Here is a 24,215-nt window from a genome sequence, read left to right as displayed (position 1 = left end):
TGAAATGGACAAATTCCTTGACAGACACAGACAAAAGTTACCAATTAACCAAGGAAAAAGGGAAAATATGAAGAGCCCTATGACTATTTTTAGAAATTACATTCTTAATTAAAAATATTCCCACAAAGTAACCCAATTTCTAAGTGACACTACTGATAAATTCTATAAATCACTTAAGGCAGAAAGAAAAACAAATTTACTCAAATAACTTTAGAAAATAGAGGAAAAAGGACACATCCCAACTAAGTTTACTGTTAGTATTACCTTTATAACTAAGCCAGACAAATATTTTACAAGAAAACTATAGATTTCACGAATATATGCACAAAAAAATCTTAGCCAAATATTAGCAGATCAAACTCAACAGTATACAAAAATGATACTACATTATGATCAAGTGGGATTTATTTCAGGAATGCAAAGTTGGCCTAACATTCAAATATTAATATAATTCATCACTGAGTAAGAGTAATTCATAACAGAATAAAAGAGAAAAGTCATATGATCATCTCAATAGATACAAGAAAAATTTTGACAAAATCTAATATTTATGCATGACCAAAAATCTCTTTGCAAACTATGAAAAACCTAAATCTAGCAGCACACTTCCTATTAATCCCACATGCTTATATTTGGGACCAAAGCAAGAAATTCCACCTTTACCAATTCATCATTTACTAGAGGTCCAAACTAGTGGTTAAGGCCAGAAAAATAAATAAAAGTCCTAATATCAGAGAGGAAGCATTAAAATTGCCTTTATTAACTAATGGCATGACTATACATATAAAACATGCTAAGAAGTCCTTAAAAAATCTCCTAGGATTAGAAGTGAATTTAGCAAAGTTATTTAGTTCAATAGACAAAAATTAATTATAGTAGCAATGAAAAATCAGAAAATAAAATAATTATCATTAACAGTATCATTCAGTATATGAAATGCTTAGGAATAAAATGAACAAAATATGAACAAGTATCAAACATTGAAGTCATAAACATTATTGTTATATATTATGACATATATGTCAATATTCATACATTATGAATGATATTAAGTGAACAGATATACCATGTTTACAGGTTAGATGACTCAATATTGTTAAGATATCAATTCATCCAAAATTGATTTATAGATTTAACACAATTCCAATATTTGCAGGTTAGTTTTGTTCTTTGGGTTTTTTGTTTTTGTTTTGTAGACAAGCTGGTTCCAAAACTTGTATGAAATTTCAAAAGAACAATCACCAAAACAGTTTTGAAAAATAAGAATGAAGTTGAATGAGGGGCACCTGGGTGGCTCAGTGGTTGAGTGTCTGCCTTTGGCTCAGGTCATGATCCTGGGATCCTGGGATCATGTCCCACATCAGACTCCTCACAGGGAGCCTGCTTCTCCCTCTCCCTATGTCTCTGCCTCTCTCTGTCTGTCTCTCATGAATAAATGAACAAATATTTTTTAAAAAGAATGAAGTTGAATGACACAAGGATTACTATAGAGCTATAGTAATTAAAATAGTACAGAATTAGACAGAGAGAGTGCATACATGCAGGGAGAGAAAGAGAGAGAGGGAGGGTGAGAGAGAGAGAATCTTGAGCAGACTCCCCACTGAGCAGAGAGCCTGGCTCAAGACTTGATCCCATGACCCTGAGATCATGACCTGAACCAAAACCAAGAGTTGGACACTTAACCAACTGAGCCACCCAGGTGGCCCTGAAGTAAGTACAAATTTAAACCACACTGAAATTAACACTATATCCAATACATTGGCTAAAATTTAAAAGACTGTCAGTATCAAGTGTTGGTGAGGATGTAGAACAACTGTAATTTACATACTTTGGCTGTGGGAGTATAAAATGGTACAACTACTTTGGCAAATGGCATGGCCATTTTTCATAAAGCTCAACATCCACCTGCCACATGATGAACAAATGTACTCCTCAATATTTATCCAGAAGAAATGAAAACATAGGTGCACAAAAGAACTTGTCCACAAGTGTTTACAATGGCTGTTTTCATAGTGGTCCAAACTGCAACAACTGAAATGTCCATCCTCTGGTAAATGGATACACAAATTATGGTAAATCCATGTCATGGATCACTGTCTAACAATAAAAGGAATGAGCTACTGATAACCACAAGCTAAACACAAAAGAGGGTATACTGGCATGATTTTATTTATATGGAATTATAGGATAGGCAATCTGTATCAACAGAAAGCACAACAGTGGTTGGCTGGGGCTGAGCATATGTAGGTAGATTGACTGTAAAGGGGCATTGGAGGAACTTTTGGGGATGATAGAAATGTCCCCTATCTTGTTTGTGGTAGATTTAGAGGCCTATCAATAAATAGGTCAAGACTCATTGAGTCTATACTTAGAATGGATGCATTTTTCTGTATGTAAAGCTGACATCAATAAAGTTAATTTTAAAATAAATAAGTAAAACTTGCTCAAAAGTTCCCAGAACCCTCAGACTTGGAAATCACCCACTGCTTGAGTGCTGTAATCTTTGAAATGTCCCTATAAGAGAAGAAGGAACTATGTGTCACATAAATAGCTCATGAACTCTAAACCCTTTCTGCTATTTTTATTTGAGCGTGTAGGGTGGGGGTGGGGGTGCCTTTGAACTCTTTCATAGAGAAAAGAATATACTGCACACCAGCCTTCCCTTTAGGTTCTATTTTCCCAAGATGTGAATTTAGACTTAGGAGAAATACGTATTCCTGAAGCTGTTTTTTAACATTCTTCCCCTACCTCTCCCTGCAACTTAGATTCCAGACAAGGCATTCCAGGAAGATACTTACTTTTAACATTAAAGTACACGAATGTTAATTCTGTTTTGAGACTACAGTGATCTACCTTGACACTAGATTCTGCCAAGATTACCACAATTCCTGGATTTCCAGGTGAGTAGTAAATCAGAAACACCACACTCCCACAAGAATGATCTTGCTTTTTCTCTCATTTGCCTTCGTTGAAAAGAAAATTTCTTATATTTGCTGACAAGGTAAATGCCTTAAAAAGCTTACCTGGGCAATCTTTTGCACAGTTGTACAAACAAAGATTTTCTAAAATTTCCATTTAGCATGCAGTTTAATAAAAAAGTCATGTCTTTGTTGTTGATGCTAGCAGCACACAGAATATCTTCTGGATTTTAAGTCAGAAAAAAAGAGAAAGAGAAAAGAAAAAAAACCACCCAAGTCCATCTTTATGAGCATTGATCTCTTCAAATACCAATTTTATTAAAGATATAGCATAACCATTGCACTTTTCACTTTCCCATTCCAGTAATTCTATTTGTTCTTATGCAATGGCCCATTTCCAGGTTATTACAAGTTTTATACAAACAAAATTTGGCGACATCAACATAATCACCACCTTCAAATCTTTCAGGTACTACTCAAGTTTTTGTAATAATCATTTTCTAACAAAATTAAACATTTAAATATTATGTAGTTATTGAATATAGACTTTGATTCATTCTAATTCAGCTTCTGAGAGTAATTTTCTCACAAGCCTCTCAAATTTAAAAACTCACATTAGCCTCTGCTCTTCCTAATCTTAGACCAGTTTATATTATTCACAAAATGGTAAATTAGCTAAGTGATATTCTGTGCCACTCTTTACAACGAATTATTACAATATTACTGACACAGGTCACAACCATCAGAACTACTGGTTAAACAATTAACAAGTTCTAACTCTTGAAACTCTGAAGTTTGCTTTATTCCAAGGAAGCCTTTTGAAGCTGACTAAATCCAGGTCTTATCCAAGGTATCCATCAGCCACTACTATGGCTCACAAGCAAATATAAATAGGGTGATCCCATAACTAACCATCGGATCTAGCACACTTTTTTTTTTCTAGCACACTTTTTAAAGCAAGTGGTAAGCTATTAATAATCACTCTGGGACAATAGTCATTGTCTCTGGCAAACTGAGATGTGTTATTATCTGCTATAACTGTGGCACAGGTCTGAACTGGACCATGAACTTATCAATTATCATATAAATATCATTCACAATTTCTCAGGAGACTAATAAGCATGGTAGGCAAAAAATCAGGGTTCCCATTTCCATGAATATAAGATGTGTAACTTCACAGGTGACAATTTGGGGAAAACTAGCAAAAGTAGAAGCTCTTATTCTTAGAAATCAAATTTTTTATCACTGGGAGCCAGCAGGGCACTCTGAGCTGGGGCACTATTGCTCACCACTGCAGGCTTCGATTCCAGTGCATCTCTTGCCCCACCCCTGGAACAAAAGATGAAGTGCCAGTTCTCAATGGGCAGGTTGAGCACTTAGTACTCCCAATCCCTAGTGGGGCTGTGCAATGCTCTGCAAACCCTGACTATGCCACCTGTGCCTTCATGTTCAGAGGAGATTTGGAAACTGGACAGAGCACAAACACAGAGATGGAAAAGAGGAAAAGGAGGCTGAGCAAGAAAATGAGAGTGGAATATCAAAACATTCAGTATCTGAGTAGTAAGAGTTCCAGAATAAGTGAAAGAACAGAGAAGGCAGAATGGGATGGGTAAGGAAGGAAGAGTATTAATAAAACAGTTTAAGTAAATTTGCTAGAACTGAAAAGTTAATCTTCATTTTTTTTAAAGTCACTGCCAGTAAAATGGATAAAAATACACCCACTCAAAACAGATCAGTGTAAAATTTCAGACCACTGGGGAGACAGGACAGGCTACAAGTTCCCCAAGACAGTGTGGGGGAAGAGGAAGAAAGGAGCAGGAAAGGAAAACATTGGAGTTTGGGGCCACAAGCCAGGGAATGTGGCAGCCACCAGAAACTGGAAAAAGCAAGGACTGGACTCTTCTCTTAGAACTTCTTCTGATCCTTGACTGCAGCCCAGTGATACTGACTTTGGATTTTTAGCCTCCAGAACTGGGGGAAAATAAACCTCCATAGTTTGAAGCCACCCAGTTTGTGATAATTTGTTACAGCAGCCACAGGAGTCCAATACAGCAGATTGCCCCAGATACAGAGCACACCTAGGCCGTTCTGGAGCAAGCTGAAGACTCCAGGAGAGATTTCTCTAAAAGACAAAATTGGTGGGAGACTTAATGCATCTATTTGCCTTAAGCAGAGAATTAGACCACTACTTTGGGCATTGAATTAGTTGTAGGTAGAAAGACAAAACCAAGCTAGTTTAAAAAAAAAAAAAAGAAAGAAAAAGAAAAAAAACAATATTTAATCCTCGGGAAAAACAGAATTATTTAAGTAAAGGGAAAAAAAATGCAAACTACGTGGCTCACCTCTAAGTAGCATTTATATAGTCCTAATAATATAAATTTTTCTGTTACTCTTTTAGGAAGCAGAAGAGAATTTTTGTGGCAATGACTGCCCCAAATTTTCATTGTACAAAATGAGAAATTAATAGAAATGTCTAAAGAAAAACCAAGTTAAGGGGCAGCCCGGGTGGCTCAGCGGTTTAGCGCCGCCTTCCTCCCAGGGCGTGATCTTGGAGTCCTGGGATGAGTCCCACATCAGCCTCCCTGCATGGAGCCTGCTCCTCCCTCTGCCTGTGTCTCTGCCTCTCTCTCTCTCTCTCTCAAAAATAAATAAAATCTTAAAAAGAAAAACCAAGTTACGAATATAGACATACTTAGAAATGTAGAAAGAAAAGAACGAAATAGTAAGTTTCAAAAGTCAAAAGCAGTGGCTTCTAGGGAGGAGTAAATGTAGGAAGATGTAGGAAAGTCAATACTGCTGCTTCTCCTGAGGCTCTGTAGAAAACATTTTATGTATGTATAGACACATATAATTTTGGTAAAAATGAAAATGAAAAATCAAAAACCAGAAAAATGATGAAGACGAAAGAGTTGGTCATATCCTAGGACTCATAGAATGCAAAATAGATGAAAATTCTAAAACAAATTTCATAGCCTCGTGCAAATAGGAATATGTGGCTGAGCATAACATTTTCAGTGACTGTTCATATAGGATTTAAAAGGTACTGAATTTTGAACATCTTGCAAGTGCTCTGGAAAACTACTTGAAGGCACATGGATAGTGCACAAAACATTGCAGATCAGGCCTCCATTCAACTATAATAGAAAAGAGCAACTGGGCCCCATTAGTCATCTATTGACTTCTCCTCTGTTGATGATTCTGGATCTTTTGCTTTCTTCTCAATCCCCTTAAACATAATCGTTCCAGTGCTTTCTATGTCAGCAAGTTGTAACCACTAAAAAACCATCAACTCAGTCTGTGTATATATTTTTGTTTACTTGCGAGTATGCTTCCAGGACCACTCTTGGTGCCAGGAATTGTATTGGTGTCTAGTTAGGGAAATATAAAACTGAATTTCAAACAAAGTGGATTTAATTCAGAAAACTGGTTGCACAATTGTTGGAAAGCTGAAAGATCACAAAAGGTATGTTGAGGACATGCGGAATATTAAGAACAGTCAACCCTGAGGGTGCTTGGAGAACAAAAAGAAAGTTGTAAGGTTCTCAGCACTGAAACCTTAGCAAGTAGCTAATATTCAAGGAAGGTTCTCTTATTTCAGGCTCCCTGTTAATCCCTGAACACGATTATCTCAGTTTTCCTCAGACAACTGCTTGCAGAGGTTAGTCATCATCCTCATTTTACAGATAAGAAAACTAAGGCCAAAGACAGTTAAAAACTAAATCCAAGTGCACACGGGTGGTTAGGATAGGGTCTACCTGAATCCATGCCATGGCCACCCACCACGCCCAGCTGAGTGCCTGGGATGGGGAGGTACGAGGTCAATGCTGACTTCTATTATACAGAGCAGAAATGCCAGAGACATAAGCACCTTTGCTGTGACTTCCCTGCTGTGAAAAGAGTGCTAAATCAAACATGTTCTCTGGCTTGAGAACACTCTCTGTCCTACATTATTTGTGCTATTTCCTTGCTTCTCTGTTCTCACTGTAATCTGTGGATTAGAAGTTGGAGATCAGTGCACACAATGGGAAAACAGAGCTCTGAACACCCTGTGTGAGATTGAGAGAGAAGAAATACAGAATCCAAGAAAAAGAGATTAAAATTTGTTTGTAGGGTAATATTTAACCTCACGGAATCAAGATATTAATTGAAACTGACATATGCAAACAAAGTCAAGGTTTGAAAGCTGGCTCACTGCTCTTTTCTTTCTGATTTGATTTGGTTTAAGAATAAGCTGATGGGTGTGGCTTAAAGACCCCAGATGCTCTGAGAGGAACAGGTTGTTGCTCAAGCAAAGTACCTGTGTAAGATATCAGCTTTATGTACTCAAGCAGAAAACAGTCTATAGAAGTCACCAGTCTCCTGGCCTGAAAAGAAAACGGAACCATGAGTACAGCAGGAAAAGTAAGCAAATTCTTTTTTTTTTTTTACTTTGGAAATACATTCTTAAATAATACAAAAAGAGGTATAGGATTAATGGATAATTTAAAATTCACATCTAAGTTAGAAACAATATCTACTGAAATACAACACAGATTATGTGCTTCAATATGCAATTATACTAAACTACAATGAAAAATAGGCTATTCCTCTGTTAAGAATATTTTATAGACTGTGACAGCACTGGGATATATTTCTGATAGATTATTTTGAAGTATAAATTATAATACATTTATACTTGATGAGTTCCACAATACTTTTTCTTAAAAAATTTAGCTCTTCATCCAGCTGAGTTTCCTGTCTAGATTTAACATTAGAGGTTAAGCAATGGCAATTTAATGTTTACTATAATATATGATGTAACTTGAGAGGTCATGCAAGAAACTAGAAGTGCCTTCATGAAATAATACAAAACACCTGTTTGTGCACTCTCAGCATGTTCATTTAAAAGGAAAAAATAATTTTCAAATTGTCTTGTTAATAATTGGTTTATGCAAAGCTTCTGTAAAAAACAAAGGAGTTTTTTCCTGTTGAATTGGGTGATCTTTAAATTTAATTTCTATTTCTTAAAAAAAGGCTATTCCTAAATATCTTTATCAAGAATGAATAGCACCTGTATCTAATAGTCTTTACTTCCTATATTAATGTGCAGTAGTTATGATCAATCATGAATAATTTGCAAACATAAAATTCTATGTTTTTAATCAAGAAGTTATCTTTTTTTAATATTTTTTTAATTTATATATATATATATGATAGTCACACAGAGAGAGAGAGAGAGGCAGAGACATAGGCAGAGGGAGAAGCAGGCTCCATGCACCGGGAGCCCGACGTGGGATTCGATCCCGGGTCTCCAGGATCGCGCCCTGGGCCAAAGGCAGGCACCAAACCGCTGCACCACCCAGGGATCCCAAGAAGTTATCTTTATATTAAGAAATCATAATTTAAATGTGTTATCTTTTTGGAACATGGGAAAGTTATGTCTGACAAAAGTTCTATAAGAGGAATTTGATTCAGAGGGCTTTATCCTTTGAAGCCTACTATGAAATCTCTTACAAAAGGCATATTGATTTCAAAGCATTAGAATCATCCAAGGTTAAGCAAACCAACATCAACATGCAAATTCTGAATTTAAAGGGTCTTATTGTGCCATAATCCATAGAAATCCTATGGAATAATATCTTTTCCATTTTAAAAAAAATAATAATAACAGTGATACAGTCAGAATCCCTTATTAGCAATGGAAACGTCGATAACTGACTCTAAGTCTTCCATGGATTCATGTTTATTTGTTTAATATGCTCTCAGGGGCAAAGAAATGCATGTGGTCCTTCAATATAAGCAATTCATGTTGTTTAACTGCTCAATTATAAAAGCCTGTGCAACTGTTTCTAGTACATGTATTAGGTTAGGAGTGGATCACACAATATACTATCTTGCTATAACTTAACGATTCTGAGGTTTCTGCACACACTGTGACACAACACTACTAATCAGCAGGATTGCTTGGAAATTGCACGGGTTGCCAACTACCAGTTTTCTCATTCCAATTCTCTTTATTTTCACTCATTACTAGTTAGCCTTTACAATGGCATTACATTTCAATGTAATGAAGAACAGTTAGGAAATGAAGAACAGTTAGGAAAAAGGAAAATTAAAAATGCCAAAACTCAGCTTAAAAGAAGAAGGTCTGAAAGTGTAAGCCAAATATATTTAAGAAAACAGTCCACCCCCTTCGATGCAACATCAATCACTTTTTGCTTTGTGATAACACCATTTATGTTTGCCCTCCTGCATTATATTCCCTCAGAAGCTAAGTGGCAATAATGATATCTATTTTATAAGGTGGTGGTGAGAATTTAATAAATTAATGCTGTTAAGCACTTAGAATAGTGCCTGGATATACAGAAATAATTCAATAAATCTTAGTCACTGCCATTATTGTTGATGTTATTATTATTTAATCTTTGTTAATCTTTCATTACCATAAGGTAGTAAAAAAAATTAAGTTGGACAATTTTTTTCTTAAATTGGATTGATCTTATTCTCTGGACAGTCAGCTTTGTGACTTTGAGAAAATTACTCAGTCAATTACAATCAAGCCTCAGTCTTCTTCTGTAAAATAAAACCAGTAATTCAATAATACTGACCTGGTAGCATCATTCTGAGGTTTAAAGATCAAGCATGTAATTTGCCGAAGAATAGAACCCTATAATTAGGACCTATCTACCATTAGTGTATTATTTCCAAGAATTTTCACATTTTTGTGGGATTGACCATAGCAAAAACCTTGCAAAGTAGGAGGATTTGACATAAATAATGAAAATAAACTGTCAAAAGGCTAAATCTCTATTGGAAAATTTTTATCATATTTGCAATTATGTTAACTCTTTCTAGGAAAAACCTCCCTTAACTGTACAAGCTTTGCAACAAGGAAGACAAGTTTTATTATTGCATTCGTGAGCACTAAAAACGTTTTCAACTTTTATTTTTAAGAACCTCCGGGGGTAAGCTAGCCAGAAATTCAAGCACATCTTTCTCGCATTTTTCAATATATACATGGATCTGTGGGTTTGTGTGAGCAGGTGTATACGGCTGTAACCTCTGCAGTTTGTGTTGCAAATCTAATCTAGAAGGAATTTCTGCACATAAATTAGATGACAAAACAGCACTACCACAGCTGTCAAATGAGTGATGCAAACAAGTAGCACACGTAAGCAGTAGGCAAGACAAAGTCAAAGGAAGAGAACAGGCAACTAGAGAAAGAGAAGGCAGCCTAAGCAAATGTGCAAAGGTAATCATAAAGTCAGATAGTTTGGGCTTCAGCAGAGACTTGAGCAAAAGGGCAACAGATTTGGCGAAGAGCACTACATCTGTCGGCAATCAGCGAAATCACATCGATTTCGAACTTCATGCACCAGCCAACAGTTGTGGGTTAACAACCCATTTAAGGAGAACATTAAGAAATATGGGGCGGCCCCAGTGGCTCAGCGGTTTAGCGCCACCTTCAGCCCAGGGTGTGATCCTGGAGACCTGGGATCGAGTCCCACGTCGGGCTCCCTGCATGGAGCCTGCTTCTCCCTCTGTGCCCCCCAACCCTCTCTCATGAATAGTAAAATCTTAAAAAAAGAAAGAAAGAAAGAAAAGAAATATCAGGAAGGGTCACGTGGGTGCTCAGTGGTTGAGCATCTACCTTTGGCTGAGGGTATGATCTCAGGGGTCTGGGATTGAGTCCCGCAGAGTACCACATTGGGCTCTCCGCGGGGAGCTTCTCCCTCTGCCTATGTCTCTGTGTCTCACATGAATAAATAAATAAAACCTTTAAATATATATATCAGGAAGAAACAACGCTTGGAGTAAAAAATCATAAAGGTGGCCTCAAAGAATATATTCCATTTTATCTCAATGTCTCATTATAGTTAATTCTGTTTCTCTTACGTTATTGCTTTGCCTGTTTTTTTAAAAAGGTATTTTTATTCTCTTTGTAAGTCAGAGGTTCTTCATTTCTATAGAACCCTGTTAGGTTCCAGACATGGGGCTAGATGTTGCACATAAAAAAATAAAAGTCACCATCCCTGACTTTAAAACTGGTATCATCTTTCTCTTCAATTTCCAGGTAATCAAATGCAAAGCAGCTGTGCTATGGGAGTTAAAGAAACCCTTTTCCATTGAAGAGGTGGAGGTCGCACCCCCTAAGGCCCATGAAGTTCGTATTAAGGTGAAACATTTTTCCATTTCTATTTAGTTTTAGGTTTAAAAAATTCAGAAAATAGTAGAAATGAAAATAAGCAAAAATCCATTTAAGAGGAACTTTTTATATGGTGATCCAAATAGTGGGATTATATTCATTGTCAAGGAGAGATATAAATACAAATCATTACATTTTTAAAAAGGAACCAGAGTATATATGGTATAATCCTAATAAAATAAAAAAGAACTTAAGTGTTTGTACAGGGAAAAAATTCAAAGGGATATTCATCAAGATCTGAAAATCAACTAGCATTAGATGATAGAACGTGTGATAATTTTCTTAGTTCTGATCTGAATGTCTACTTCTATAAAAAAAAGGACACAATAAGACTTAAGTATTTCAGAAACAGTTATTTCACAGACTATTCCAAATTGTTTGATGAGGAACAGGAAAGGTTCCTAATCTTTTTCTAAATCTAATCATCCTCGCTTTACTGTGTAGATGGTGGCCTCAGGAATCTGTCGCTCTGATGATCACGTGGTTACTGGAGCGCTTGTTGTGCCTCTCCCCATAATCTTAGGCCATGAGGCCGCCGGCATTGTGGAAAGCATTGGAGAAGGAGTGACTACAGTAAAACCAGGTACAGAATTGATACTTAGGGAATCTGCCTCAGTTCAGAACCCCAAGATCTTCTAGCCTGGAAAGACCTTGCAGAAGGTCTTCCTCCTTTCTTCCCTCCCTGCTGGACTCAGACATGTATGCATTCATGCAGTCATAAATTCTCTCCTTTAGCAAGTGCCTACTGATTATCTACCAGACGCCAGGCACCAGGTTAGATCCTGGAGACATGTAAGGATTGAGAAATGCAGAGCCTGCCAAAGTTCATAAACAAATAATTTCTATTTCCAATTTCCTGAGTACTATCTTCATCAGGTCCAAGGAGACAAAATAAGAAAAATTAAGTTTATGTCCTGAGCCTCCAAATCGGGGTATGGAAACTGTTCTGTGCTGATTTAAGAATTTGTTTTATACCCTCCAGGTGACAAAGTCATTCCACTCTTTACTCCCCAGTGTGGAAAATGCAATGTTTGTAAACACCCGCAAGGCAACCTCTGTGTGAAAAATGAGTAAGTTTCTGATACTCTCCTCATACAGCCAATGGTTTTGCACATGATCTATGTTCCTGTCTCATGCCCTGTGTGTCTCTCTGTGTTATACTGGTCAGTCTGAGCAAACCTCGGGGGACCTTGCAAGATGATACTATCAGGTTCACCTGCAGAGGGAAGCCCATCTACCATTTCCTTGGCATCAGCACCTTCTCCCAGTATACGGTGGTGGATGAGTTTTCAGTGGCCAAGATCGATGCAGCCTCACCACTGGAGAAAGTCTGTCTCATTGGCTGTGGTTTTTCTACTGGTTATGGGTCTGCAGTCAACGTTGCCAAGGTAGGAATGGCGATGAATGACAAAACTGGTTACCTTCGGACTGTCAGGAGCTGAAAGGAGAGCAATTTCTCACAATAATCAGAGATCATTCTTCATAGATTTATTGGTAGCTTTCCCCCATTACCACAATAACACTGAAAAGCTCTACAAAATTTAGAGTATCAGTTATGAGTGGAAAACGGCCTCAGAAGGGATTTAAGAGCATATCCTAGAAAATTTATCTGTTTATCATGGATGAAAAAGTGACTAATGCTTAGTTAAGAAAAAGTAAAGATATAATTTTCAACAATTATTTTCTATATTTGTTCTTTATGTGACTACTAAATTTTAGAGCTAGGAGTTCATTTAGTAATTGTACTGTTAGCACCAACATGCATCAGGTATCGTAGGTTCAGCTAGCTTTTGAGGCAACAAAAGTAACTGAAATGAAGGGACCACCTCTGAGGAGCACCTAGTCATGGATCCTCTACTCCCAAAACTAGGATCAAAAGTAGATTCAAAGCCTTATCTGATACACTTCCAAACCAAAAGTCACCAACCCACCCACTCTGTGGATCCCATTAAGAGAAGTAATTACACTTCAATAATGCATTTTGCATCTATTCCAATCATTAGGGGATTTCACTGATACATCTCATCTCCTGCCATGAACACACACACACACACACACACACACACACACATACACACGAGGCAGATTTTTAAAGAGAAGTTCTTTAAAGGCCTCTCTTCCCAAAATACTGGAAATCTAGCAATATCCATTCATTTTATGAAATGGAGGCCGAGAGACATAAAGCTACTGCCCAAAATCTCACAGCTGGTGCGTATGGGAGCTACAACTAGCCTATTTCTTAAACTCCTGCTGAATCTTAAACCATGATACATAATTATCTTCACCTTTAAATCACAATCACAGGTCTCAAATTTTTCTAAGTAAGGTCAAAAGTGTTATTATATCCCATAGAATGATCACTTGGGACAGGAGAAATATTTTTCCCACACTGACTGCAGACTATAGCAGTCTAGTTTACTAAACCCTCCCTAGCCAGTTTAAGCAATTGAGAGCACGTGTTTTCCAAATTTTCTGTGGCTCTAGCACTAAGTTCCTTGTGAAATTACACCATCTGTTTGAGAAGATGGTCTAATTCAGTCTACATAGAGCAGAAGCTGAGGATACTCATAATAATTAATCTCAACCATTTTTAAATACAGACGCAATTTTTCATTGCACTATTGTTTATTAGTATATTCTTAAAAGCAAGGGTAACAACACACTAAGATCACAGAGGTCTCAAGCTGTATTATCTTAATTATCTGTTAAATTTCCCCTGTTCTTAGACTCTCCTCTAAGCTAAGGATAACTTTTCTATTTCACAGCTAATTTCTGGTCTCGTGATACCAGTCATGATACTGAAAGTAATGAATGAAAGAGTTAATTGTTGAGGGTTTGGATTATTTTTCAGTATCCCAGAATCATCTTTTCCACTTATTATTTCATTTCCCAAAACTTGCATTTCTGTGTGTGAAATACTAAAACTGACTGTCAATGGATTTGAGCTACTAGATTTTTTTGCAAGATGGGAGTTACTAGAATTTAGAGCTTAAAGATCACCTAATCCACTGGCTTCCAGCCTGGGCTTCCCATTGGAGTCCCCTGGGAACTAGATCGCACCTGCAGAGATTCTGATGGAATTGGTTATGAGCTGTGACCTGGGCATTGAGATGTTTTAAAGCTCCTCAGGTGAGTCTAATGTTCAGCAGAGTTTGAGAACCACTCATCTAGTTCATCCCCTTAGTTTAAACAACTAAAGCCAAAAGAGATTTGACAGAAGGTTGGACGTAAGAGTATGAATAGCTCCTCATAACGGACAAGGCATGGCACTTTATGCAACTTAGGCACTTCTAGTAATCATTATTTAACCCCTTTTTGCATTTTCTGAAAACACAGGTCACCCCAGGCTCCACCTGTGCCGTGTTTGGCCTTGGAGGAGTCGGCCTGTCTGTTATCATGGGCTGTAAAGCAGCCGGAGCAGCCAGGATTATTGGGGTGGACATCAACAAAGACAAGTTTGCAAAGGCCAAAGAGGTGGGTGCCACTGAGTGCATTAGCCCTCAGGACTACAAGGAACCAATCCAGGAGGTGCTGAAGGAAATAAGTGGTGGCAGTGTGGATTTTTCATTTGAAGTCATTGGGCGGCTTGACACTATGGTATGTAATATGAAATGCCCTGAGATATATGCTTCTACATTCCAGAGTGTACTTTTAGGCAGCAGAATATAAATATTGTATATAAATAATATTTTTAAAACTATGAATGGTGATTTTCCATCTCTTGTTGGTTACCTAGGATATTCAGTTTATTACTATAAGAAATCTTTAATTCTACCAGCTAAGCAAATCTGCCTCAAGTAATATTTCCCCTTTAGAGAAGAGGGTCTTTTTTTTAATTAAGCCATTATAAATTTACTTTGTTAATTTTTAGTAAGAGAATTCAAGCTCAAATAAATATAGACAATACAAATTCTGTTTTCAAATTAGCAAGTTTGATATTTTCCCCCACACTCTTAATAAAGTGGTTTGAAAATTTTTTATATTTTAATAAATTTGGGTTTTTTTTAATATATCATACTTTGGCCAGAAGGAATAATGGCCAATTTTAGACCAGCATCATTTTATTAACAAAAATATTGTATTTTACCATTTACCACACTGCCTCATTTTGCCACAACATACAGCACAGTGCCTGGCACATAGTAAGCACCCAATATCTATGTGTTGGGCTGAATACTTTAGAAAGTCAACAAACTTTTCCACCAAAAAAATTTTAAGAGATACATATCTCATAGGACTGTTTATAAATTATGAGCTAATGTATATAAAATACTTAGCACGAGCCACCTGTCAGATAGTAAACTCAATAGATATTAACTAGAGTTATTGATATGCAGTACTAGTTCTGATATCTTTCAGTATTTACATCATCTTTGGAACATATATAACATTACTTTCAAATAATTATTAGTATCATCAACTGCAATGAGGAACACATCTCCAGTTATATTCTACCTAATCAGGATTTTCTAGAATCCTACTGAAAAAGTCCCCACAAACCAACCTTTTGAGGTTCTCCAGTAAGTCTCAGCAGTATTGGTAATAGGGAGCACCACCCTACAAGTAAAGCTCTTTGTGGCCTTGACTTGGGACAATATGCCAACTTCAGATGGTTCCAAGAGAATTCAACTTTATCCAAGTGGTAGCATTTCTGCTATGCCCTTTTTCTCCTGTTTTCCCTTGATTTTCTTCTGTGAAATTGGATTGTTACTTCACCTGAAGATACCAAATATCCAACAGCCACATGTTCTAAGGTTACCTGGTCTTCTATACATCATACTCCAAAATCAAACGATTAATCATTATATATTGCGGGGGTGGGGGGCAGGTCCTCAATAATTCTCTTACTATGGAACATGTTTAAAAACTTGACTGGAAGGGGAAGCCTTTCTTTTGAAGTTCCAGGAGACCATCAAGTGGACAAGAGACCAATTTTGATTATATAAATGACCTTATTATCTTGTCTGCCAACAAAACACATGGCTCAAAGTACTGGGTTCAAAATAGGTACTTGATAAATAAAGGAAAAATGACTTAATCAAACTCATTGACTGCCTAAGAGCCATGTGATGACAAAACACTACTTTTATTTGAGGAATCAGACTTTATATAGATATGTTTGTAATGATGTTCACCTCTATTATTTTATAAGGAAAAATTAAACATATACAATTTATTCATCTGTTTTTACTGAAAAAAGTATTTTCTAGGTATTTCCTAAAATCACCTACACACAATGCGGAATGAAGAAGCAAAAAACGTAATCTCTTCCCACACATTCATGATCTAGCTAAATCAGTATTACGTGATACTGTGCATCATTGACGAGACTATCAGAAAATTCACTTTAATAATGCTATTAATCTTATTCTAGGTGGCTGCCTTGTCCTGCTGTCAAGAGTCATATGGTGTAAGCGTTATTGTAGGAGTACCTCCTAATTCACAAAGTCTCTCTATGAACCCCATGTTGCTATTGACTGGACGTAGCTGGAAAGGAGCAATTTTTGGTGGTAGGTAGTTAGGCTTGATGACTGAATTCTTATTATTAACCTCAGGAGTTCTCTCCTTTTATAAGTGACAAAGTCAGGTTTTAAAAAGCAACCAAGTTAAAAGGAAATTAAAAAATCCCTTTGTAGTTATAGGCTCCAAATCAACTAAATATGGATCTGGCACACAGAAGCTCCCAAAACACACTTTTTGATTTTCCCAAAAACTAACTAGAATATTTCAGTACCCTTCTTTTATATCCATGACTGCACAAGGCACTAAAATACCTCACAGGACCCAGGAAATCTATAGCAGTCATTTATGTGTGCTTTCATCACCTAAATTTAGGCAATTGCTAAGTTTTCTCCTTGGCTTTGGGAATAACCACCCATAGTATAACTTCTCTGAGAGCTAATAATTAAGGACCCTGGTTTATATAGGTGAATTTTTAAAAAGTCTAACCAAAGGCAAAAGGATATTGCAACACTATCTCTTATTAACCTCAGTAGTAGTAGTCTGTGGGATGTAGTACTTTCTATAAACTCATTTTAATTCTGCTTGGAAAGTCTCCTCTCCAATTCCCCCCTTACCCATGGCTGAATCTTACAATGATGTCACTTTCTTTTCAGGCTTTAAGAGTAAAGATTCTGTCCCCAAACTTGTGGCTGATTTTATGGCTAAGAAGTTTCCGCTGGAGTCATTAATAACCCACGTTTTACCTTTTGAAAAAATAAATGAAGGATTTGACCTGCTTCGCTCTGGAAAGAGGTAGATATTAATTTTTTATGGTAAGGATTGGCCAATAGAGAAAAATGGTGGAAGAATGAAAACAAAATAAAAACACCAGAGTGCCTTCTTTCTCCATTATTAGTTCAGTCTTTGGATGTAGAACATTAAGATCACGTTGTGACAAACTAAAACAGTAGTTTTGCTTTGCACTTCCTGTTCTACTGAAGCCAAATTATCTTGGTTGCAATGAATCTGAATAATCAGAGCCACTTAGCTTTATTTACAAGAGAACAGTCACCATTGCAAGGAAAAAGAATCAGAGCCACACAGTCTTAATTAGAACCTGGAGTCACTGCAGCCCTGCCTGGCCACCTAAAAAGGTTGACTATTAATGGCTGTGAATTTAAATTATATAAGAACTTACTCATTATGGAAGAAGGTGGAGCTACCTTGAGATTTTTTTTTCTATACAGATAACATTAATTTTTTAAAAAGATTTATTTGTGAAAGAGAGAGTGCAAGCACATGAGTGGGGGGAGGGGCAGAGAGACTGTTCAAGCAGAATCCCACTGAGTGCAGAGCCCCACGTGGGGCTCCATCTTACCACCCATGAGATAATGACCTAAGTCCAAACCAACAGTTGGACACTTAAACCTGAGCCACCCAGGCACCCCCAAATATCACTAATTTTCTAATTAAAAATGCTATTGTTATTTATTTTTCCCATTTACAAAGACTTTTCACAAATAAAAATTATAGGCATACCTTAGAGATATTGTAGGTTCAGTTCCAGACCACTGCAATAAAGCAAATATTGCAGTAAAGGGAGTCAAAGGAAGTTTTGCTTTCCTAGTGGATATAAGAGTTATTTTTATACTATATTGTAATCTAGTAAGTGTACAATTGTGTTATATCTAAAAACATATACATACCTTAATGAAAAAATATTGTGTTGCTAAAAAATGTTAACCCATCATCTGCATTTTCATTCATCAGAAATCTTTTTGCTGGTGGAGAGTCTTGCCTCAGCGTTGCTGGCTGCTGACTGATCAGGGTGGAGGTTGCTGAAGTTTGGGGTGACTGGGGCAATTTCTTAAAATAAGGCAGTAATGAAGTTTGTGACATCAATTGATTCTTCCTTTCACTAGAACACTTTAGAGACCACTGTAGTGTTATTAATTGACCTAATTTCAATATTGGTGTGTCTCAAGCAACAGAGAGGCCCAGGAAAGACAGAGAGAGACAGAGGAATGGCTGGTGGCAATCAGAATACATGGATTATTTATGGATTAAGTTCATTGTCTTGTATGAGTGCATTCGTGGTAGCCCCAAACCAATTATATAATAACATCAAAGATCACTGATCACAGACCACCATAACAAATATAACAACAATGAAAAGGTTTGAAATGTAAGAATTACCAAAATGTGACACAGAGACAGGAACTGAGCAAAAGCTGTTGGAAAAATAGTACCGGCAGACTTGCTCAGCACAGGGTTGCCACAGACTTTCAATCTGTAAAAAACGCAGTGTCTGCAAGGAGCAACAGAATGAGGTATGCCTGTATGGTAAAGGGGAATGCTCTTTTAAACACTGAAGTCTTACATTTTCTTTGAAGATTAGGAAAATAAGCCAATTCTATTTCCTACCTGTAACATTTAAGTATAATCAGCACCTAAAAAAGAGAATTTTGTCATCCACATTTACACGAGGCACAAGTTGTAATAGGCAGTTTGAGCTAACTCCCACCGTCTAGTTGCATCGCCCATGCTTTTTCTACTATCTCACACCTCTCATGAGACTTTCAACTGTAAACAGAATTTCTTAACCACTCTCACACATTACATATTATACTGGGCAGCCTGACAAATCTTATTGAGAAAGGAGAGCACCAGATTACACCCTTTCTGGAAAGCAATTTGGGTCAGAAACCTTTAAAAGGGGTGCCTGGGTGGCTCAGTGGTTTGGCGCCTGCCTTTGGCCCGGGGCGTGATCCTGGAGACCCGGGATCGAGTCCCACGTCGGGCTCCTTGAGGTGAGCCTGCTTCTCCCTCTGCCTGTGTCTCTGCCTCTCTCTCTCTCTATGTCTCTCATGAATAAGTAAATAAAATCTTAAAAAAAAAAAAAAAAACCTTTAAAAAAGCTTAGCTCCTTTGTCCCAGCAATTCCATTTCTAGGAAGCTATTCTACAGAAATAATCAGAGATGCAAATACACATTTATTTAAGCACCTCATCTGTTGTCTATGATATCAAAACTTGGAAACACACTAAAAGTCCAACATTAAAGGGGTGGTTACATAAATTCCAACCATGTACTAGAAAGTAATAAAGCCATTAAAAAGAAGTTACTTCATTAAATTAAGAAATTCTCAAATTGTAATTTGAGGCCACAGGATTAGGAATACAAATTTATAAATATAATATGACCACAAGTTTTCAATATAAGCAGTAAAAAACTGACATATGTCTAGAAAAAATGATCAAAATTCAAGAAAATATTAACACTATTTCTAGGCATGATATTACAAGTGATTTTTACTTTCTTCTTCACCACTATCTTTCAGTTTCCAAAATTATATATATTTCCCCTATTAACTATAAGAATATATATATATATATATATAATTTTTTAAGGCACAAAGACCATCTTTTTCTAAAAGTATATATCCATCAGAAGATAGTTTTTAGGAAGGACAGTAGTTCCAATGTAAATATTATATTTCTGATCTCCACAAGAATGAAATATCTGAATACAAATCAGTTTTATTATCTATTTCGAAGAATCCTTCAACATTTCTTTATCAAAGCTCTAGTAAACCTTCAAGATGGTCTTTATTACATTATGGTGCCTTCAGGCAAGTTTCTATCATTTTGTCATTTGTGCAACTTTATATTTAGGTTTATATCTCAACATCCCACACAAGATATGTGACTTAGAAAAGTTATAAATCTCTCTCTCAGTATTTTTAATCTCTAAAATGGAAATATTAGGACCTGCTTCATAGCATGGTTGTTTTAGGTGAGGTTTAAATGATAAAATGTACAAAAAGCATCTACAAAGTATGTGACAAATAGCAAGAATTTATTACATGTCATTACCCACTGTTGTTTTGTATTATTATGCCAGATATACCTGCTCTCAAAAGTGATTTTTTTTAGGATGTTAATATACAATGAAGCCTAAATGACAGTCATATTCAGGATGTTATTGAGCTTAACACTGAAGAAAACCCAAGAAAGAACCAGCAATAAAGGACCCACCCTACTACCTTACTTGTATGTGTAGGGATCGGAATGAAGTATTAGGAACCACAGACAGCTTTTCACTGAGACACATTGAATGCTCCTTGGACTCTCAACATGGAAGAGTGTGGGTTATCTGAACATTAAAACAATTAATAATCTTTTATTTCCTTTTACAGCATTCGTACCGTCCTAACCTTCTGAGACCTTACAAATGCCTTCACTAGCAGTAGTCTTTTGGCTCCAGCACCTCCTGGAAAAGTGAACCAAACATCAATTCTGTTCTTCAGAAATGCAATCAATTAATCATACATGGGTGCTTTCCAAAAGAAACAAAAACTGATGTGAAATCCTTTTTTTAAGCCAATGTTGAAAATTCAAGTGAGAGCTAAATGCACCGTTAGCTGCAGAGTTGAGTCCAGAAAACTTTCTTTCTTAATCATTCTTCTCATGTTGATTTATGGCATCTTTCTCATTGAGGGAAAAGTCTGTATTTCCTTGACTTCTTGCACTTTTTGTACCCTTGCCACCCTTAGTCACTGAAACCCAGGGGAGGAGGTCCCCATTATACTTGCCCGCCAACATACACATGATGAGCTACTGCACTTGAACTCTACTATGTCTATTTCCACTGTCTGTATTTTTCTTTATATGAAATGTACCAAAGCCCAAGGGGAAGCTATTGTCTGAGAAAGGATACACTTAGATTTACAAGTAGAGAAGATCTAGAACTTCTATATACAGGGAATTTCATTTTTAAAAAAAATTGAAGTGTAGCTGACACACAATCTTATATTAGTTTCAGATGTACGACATAGTGATTCAACATTTATGGAATTATGAAGTGATAATCACGATAAATCTACCATCTGTCACCATTCACAGTTATTACCATATTATTAACTATATTTTTAAGTGCAAGAAATTTTTTAGGGAAATGTCACATCTTTATATGACAGAGGGAAGTACACTTACTGCTTTTTTTCATACTGTTTGCAGTGAATATATTCTTTTAAACAGAAGTAGTTTCATGCTACATGTGATAAATATGAGATTCAGATATTAAGTGTGAAAACTGAACTATTCCTGGAACCATATTCAAAAATCTGTAATTTTTTGTGCTTTATTGGCTAAATATTTAGTTAATTATTATAATTAATTGAAAATTAATTATTATAATTAATGAAAACTAAATATTTAGTTAATTATTATAATTAATTGAAAATTGAGTCATAAAATAATTAAAAAATAATATGGTGACTTGAAGTGTAGGGATTGTACTAAAGTAACTGTGCACACAATATGTAAATGGGTAACTAAGAAATGGACAAACATCCAAAACAATATATTTTCTGAGGAAACATATATGCATATACAGATGTGCATTTTTAATCTAGAACTTCTCTATTAACTACCATGTCTTAAATCTATAATCCTGAAATTAATTTAATTTTTTGAATAAATAAGAGCATATGGTACTCATTTGCTCATGCTTTCCCACTCTCAAGGGAAGATTTGCATTTTAAGCTTCATCTCTAAATGTACATAAAAGGCTTATTTCTTTAAGGGATTTTGTCTCTCTCCAAAAGTGTTGTTTCTGTGTCTACAATTTGTTGATATTGTGGAAAGGACTTTGGACTTAGAGCAAGTGGCTAATGATCTATCACTTAATGGTGACCTTCAGGAAGAGTTACTCAACTTCTCTGAGCCCACTTCATCCTTTGTTTTAAAGAATTACTCTAAACACAGGACCACAAAAACTTTTTGTTGTTGTTTTAAAATGTAAAAGATTAATTTAGTGCCTTGGGCACACTTTTGATTGTAGAGGATATATGGCGTCAGCACTGACAGATCATACAGATACAAAGAATTCTAGCTATGACATATTAAAGGTTCGTGCCAGTTCTGCAGAACAGCCTTTTGAAAGATACTGCAGGGGCCTCAGAGCAGCATGCTTCAGAAGGAGGTTCTCCATAGGTTGAAATGCCAAAAACCTAAAACCTATATGCTGACTCACATAATTTGGTCCATCGTAACTGAGCCTTTACTATTAAAACCAATGATTCAGTATTACACATGTACTTTGCCCAGCAGTGCCACACTCTCACCAGGTGATTCTGGGTTACCTGCAGACCAAGGCAGAGAAGACAATACCTGTCAACACCCCTATCTGACAGATGGTTCACAGTCTCAGACCAACCCTACAGTCACAATGATAGTGAAAGGAGAAAAGGGGGATTGCCTTTTCACCAATGTAGAAATGGGGAGGGGAAAGTAGATGGCAACCAAAATGTGAATCAGTGTGATACAATGATGCCTGTGTCAGCTGGGCTTTTGCTGAACAAACCAGCAACTCTTAACAATCAGCACCACTCGCCTGGACACCCCTGAGGTCTTAGTCCTGTCCAGTAGTCAGCCTGTCCATTGTACTTCTGTGTGCCTGCCCCCTACTGTCTGTGTGAGGTACATCTGATATATTCATTCCCATGAAATAAATTGCTAGCAAACTAACTTTTTAACTACTGAAAAAGAGATTAAAAACTTTTACTTAAGCCATGCTCAAATTATGGACTGTATTTCTTATTTTTAGAAATCAATCTTTACCTTTAAAATTTTAAAAGAAAAAAACAGATACTGATAAAGTTTCCATGTACATGTGTTCTCTTCTCTTCATGCTGCCAGCAAGCCACATCAAAAGCCATAAAAAAAAGTGCTCAGGTATATGTGTAAATCAGAAAGTGATTTATTTACAGATCAAAGTCTTTGTTTCATGGAGCTACCAAACTTTTTCATTCTACACCTGAAACTAATATTACACTGTATGATAACTAACTGAAATTTAAATAAAAACTTGGGGGAAAAATTCAGCCTTTTTTTCTTTGTTATGGAGTTCAGAAATTGTAAAAAGAAAAAACAAAGGTTTTGTTGCATTTTTTGATGCTGGCATGAGGGCTTTTTGTCTACTTTTTTCCATATATTTGTGTACAAAAAAATTCTGTCCATTGTTTACAATGAGATGAGTATTACATTTTGAAGTAAACAAAAGAATTTATATTACTTGACAAACTATTGTAAATTTTAAAAGGTTTCTTTACCTCAGTTAAAGTAATGGACCAATAAATCTTTAAAAAAAATTACTAGGCATATACAGCTTCACAAAGATTAGACAATATGATGTTAGTAATAGGGCTCTATCAACTGTGGAGTGACATGGCAAATAGGGCATAGTTTAATTGTTTTGTCAAAGAGGCGGAAGAAGATATTTAGGGTCAAGGCAATGTTCAGAATGGCCCTAAGAAAACACCCTGAAATGCTATGGGGCCCATGTTACTCAGTGCACCAATGTTTTATGCCTGTGCTGCTAATGAAAGATCAGAGAAAGAAGGTATGATTCTAAATGCACACATCACAAAAGTAAGCATAAAATCCTACTGGTTGCCCAGAGGCCTGTATTCACCTCCAATCTCTCCTTCCTCTCAGGTTACAGATAGCAAGGGAGGAGTGGGAGAGAAGTGGGCATGTCAGTATACTCCGAATGACACAGTCCTCCATGGGGTGTCTGTGGGGAAGCTGAGGGTAGGTATATTCTGTAGCCAGCACCGGGCTGGCACTGGTGGGAAAGGAGGCAGGTTGAAATCAAAGTATAAAAAT

General features: G+C 36.5%; 1 protein-coding gene and 1 long non-coding RNA gene across 2 annotated transcripts; one reads left to right on the top strand and one right to left on the bottom strand.

The window, feature by feature from the left end:
- Positions 1–3,224: 3,224 nt before the first annotated feature.
- LOC118353117 (uncharacterized) lies at positions 3,225–13,281 on the bottom strand. Its single transcript, XR_004811381.2, has 3 exons — positions 12,320–13,281; positions 7,216–7,282; positions 3,225–5,040 (listed from the first exon to the last, which is right to left on the bottom strand). It is a non-coding gene; the product is annotated as an uncharacterized LOC118353117 (long non-coding RNA).
- LOC112644849 (alcohol dehydrogenase E chain) lies at positions 7,077–23,431 on the top strand. Its single transcript, XM_025423579.3, has 9 exons — positions 7,077–7,319; positions 10,972–11,073; positions 11,548–11,686; positions 12,086–12,173; positions 12,272–12,491; positions 14,440–14,700; positions 16,478–16,613; positions 17,220–17,358; positions 20,744–23,431. The coding sequence occupies exons 1-9, from the start codon at positions 7,302–7,304 to the stop codon at positions 20,766–20,768; spliced, it is 1,128 nt and encodes a 375-aa protein (XP_025279364.3). The 5' UTR covers positions 7,077–7,301; the 3' UTR covers positions 20,769–23,431.
- Positions 23,432–24,215: the final 784 nt, after the last annotated feature.

This window comes from Canis lupus, chromosome 32 (assembly GCF_003254725.2).
Source record: "Canis lupus dingo isolate Sandy chromosome 32, ASM325472v2, whole genome shotgun sequence".
NCBI lineage: Eukaryota > Metazoa > Chordata > Mammalia > Carnivora > Canidae > Canis > Canis lupus.
This window is presented reverse-complemented; position numbering and strand designations above follow the sequence as displayed.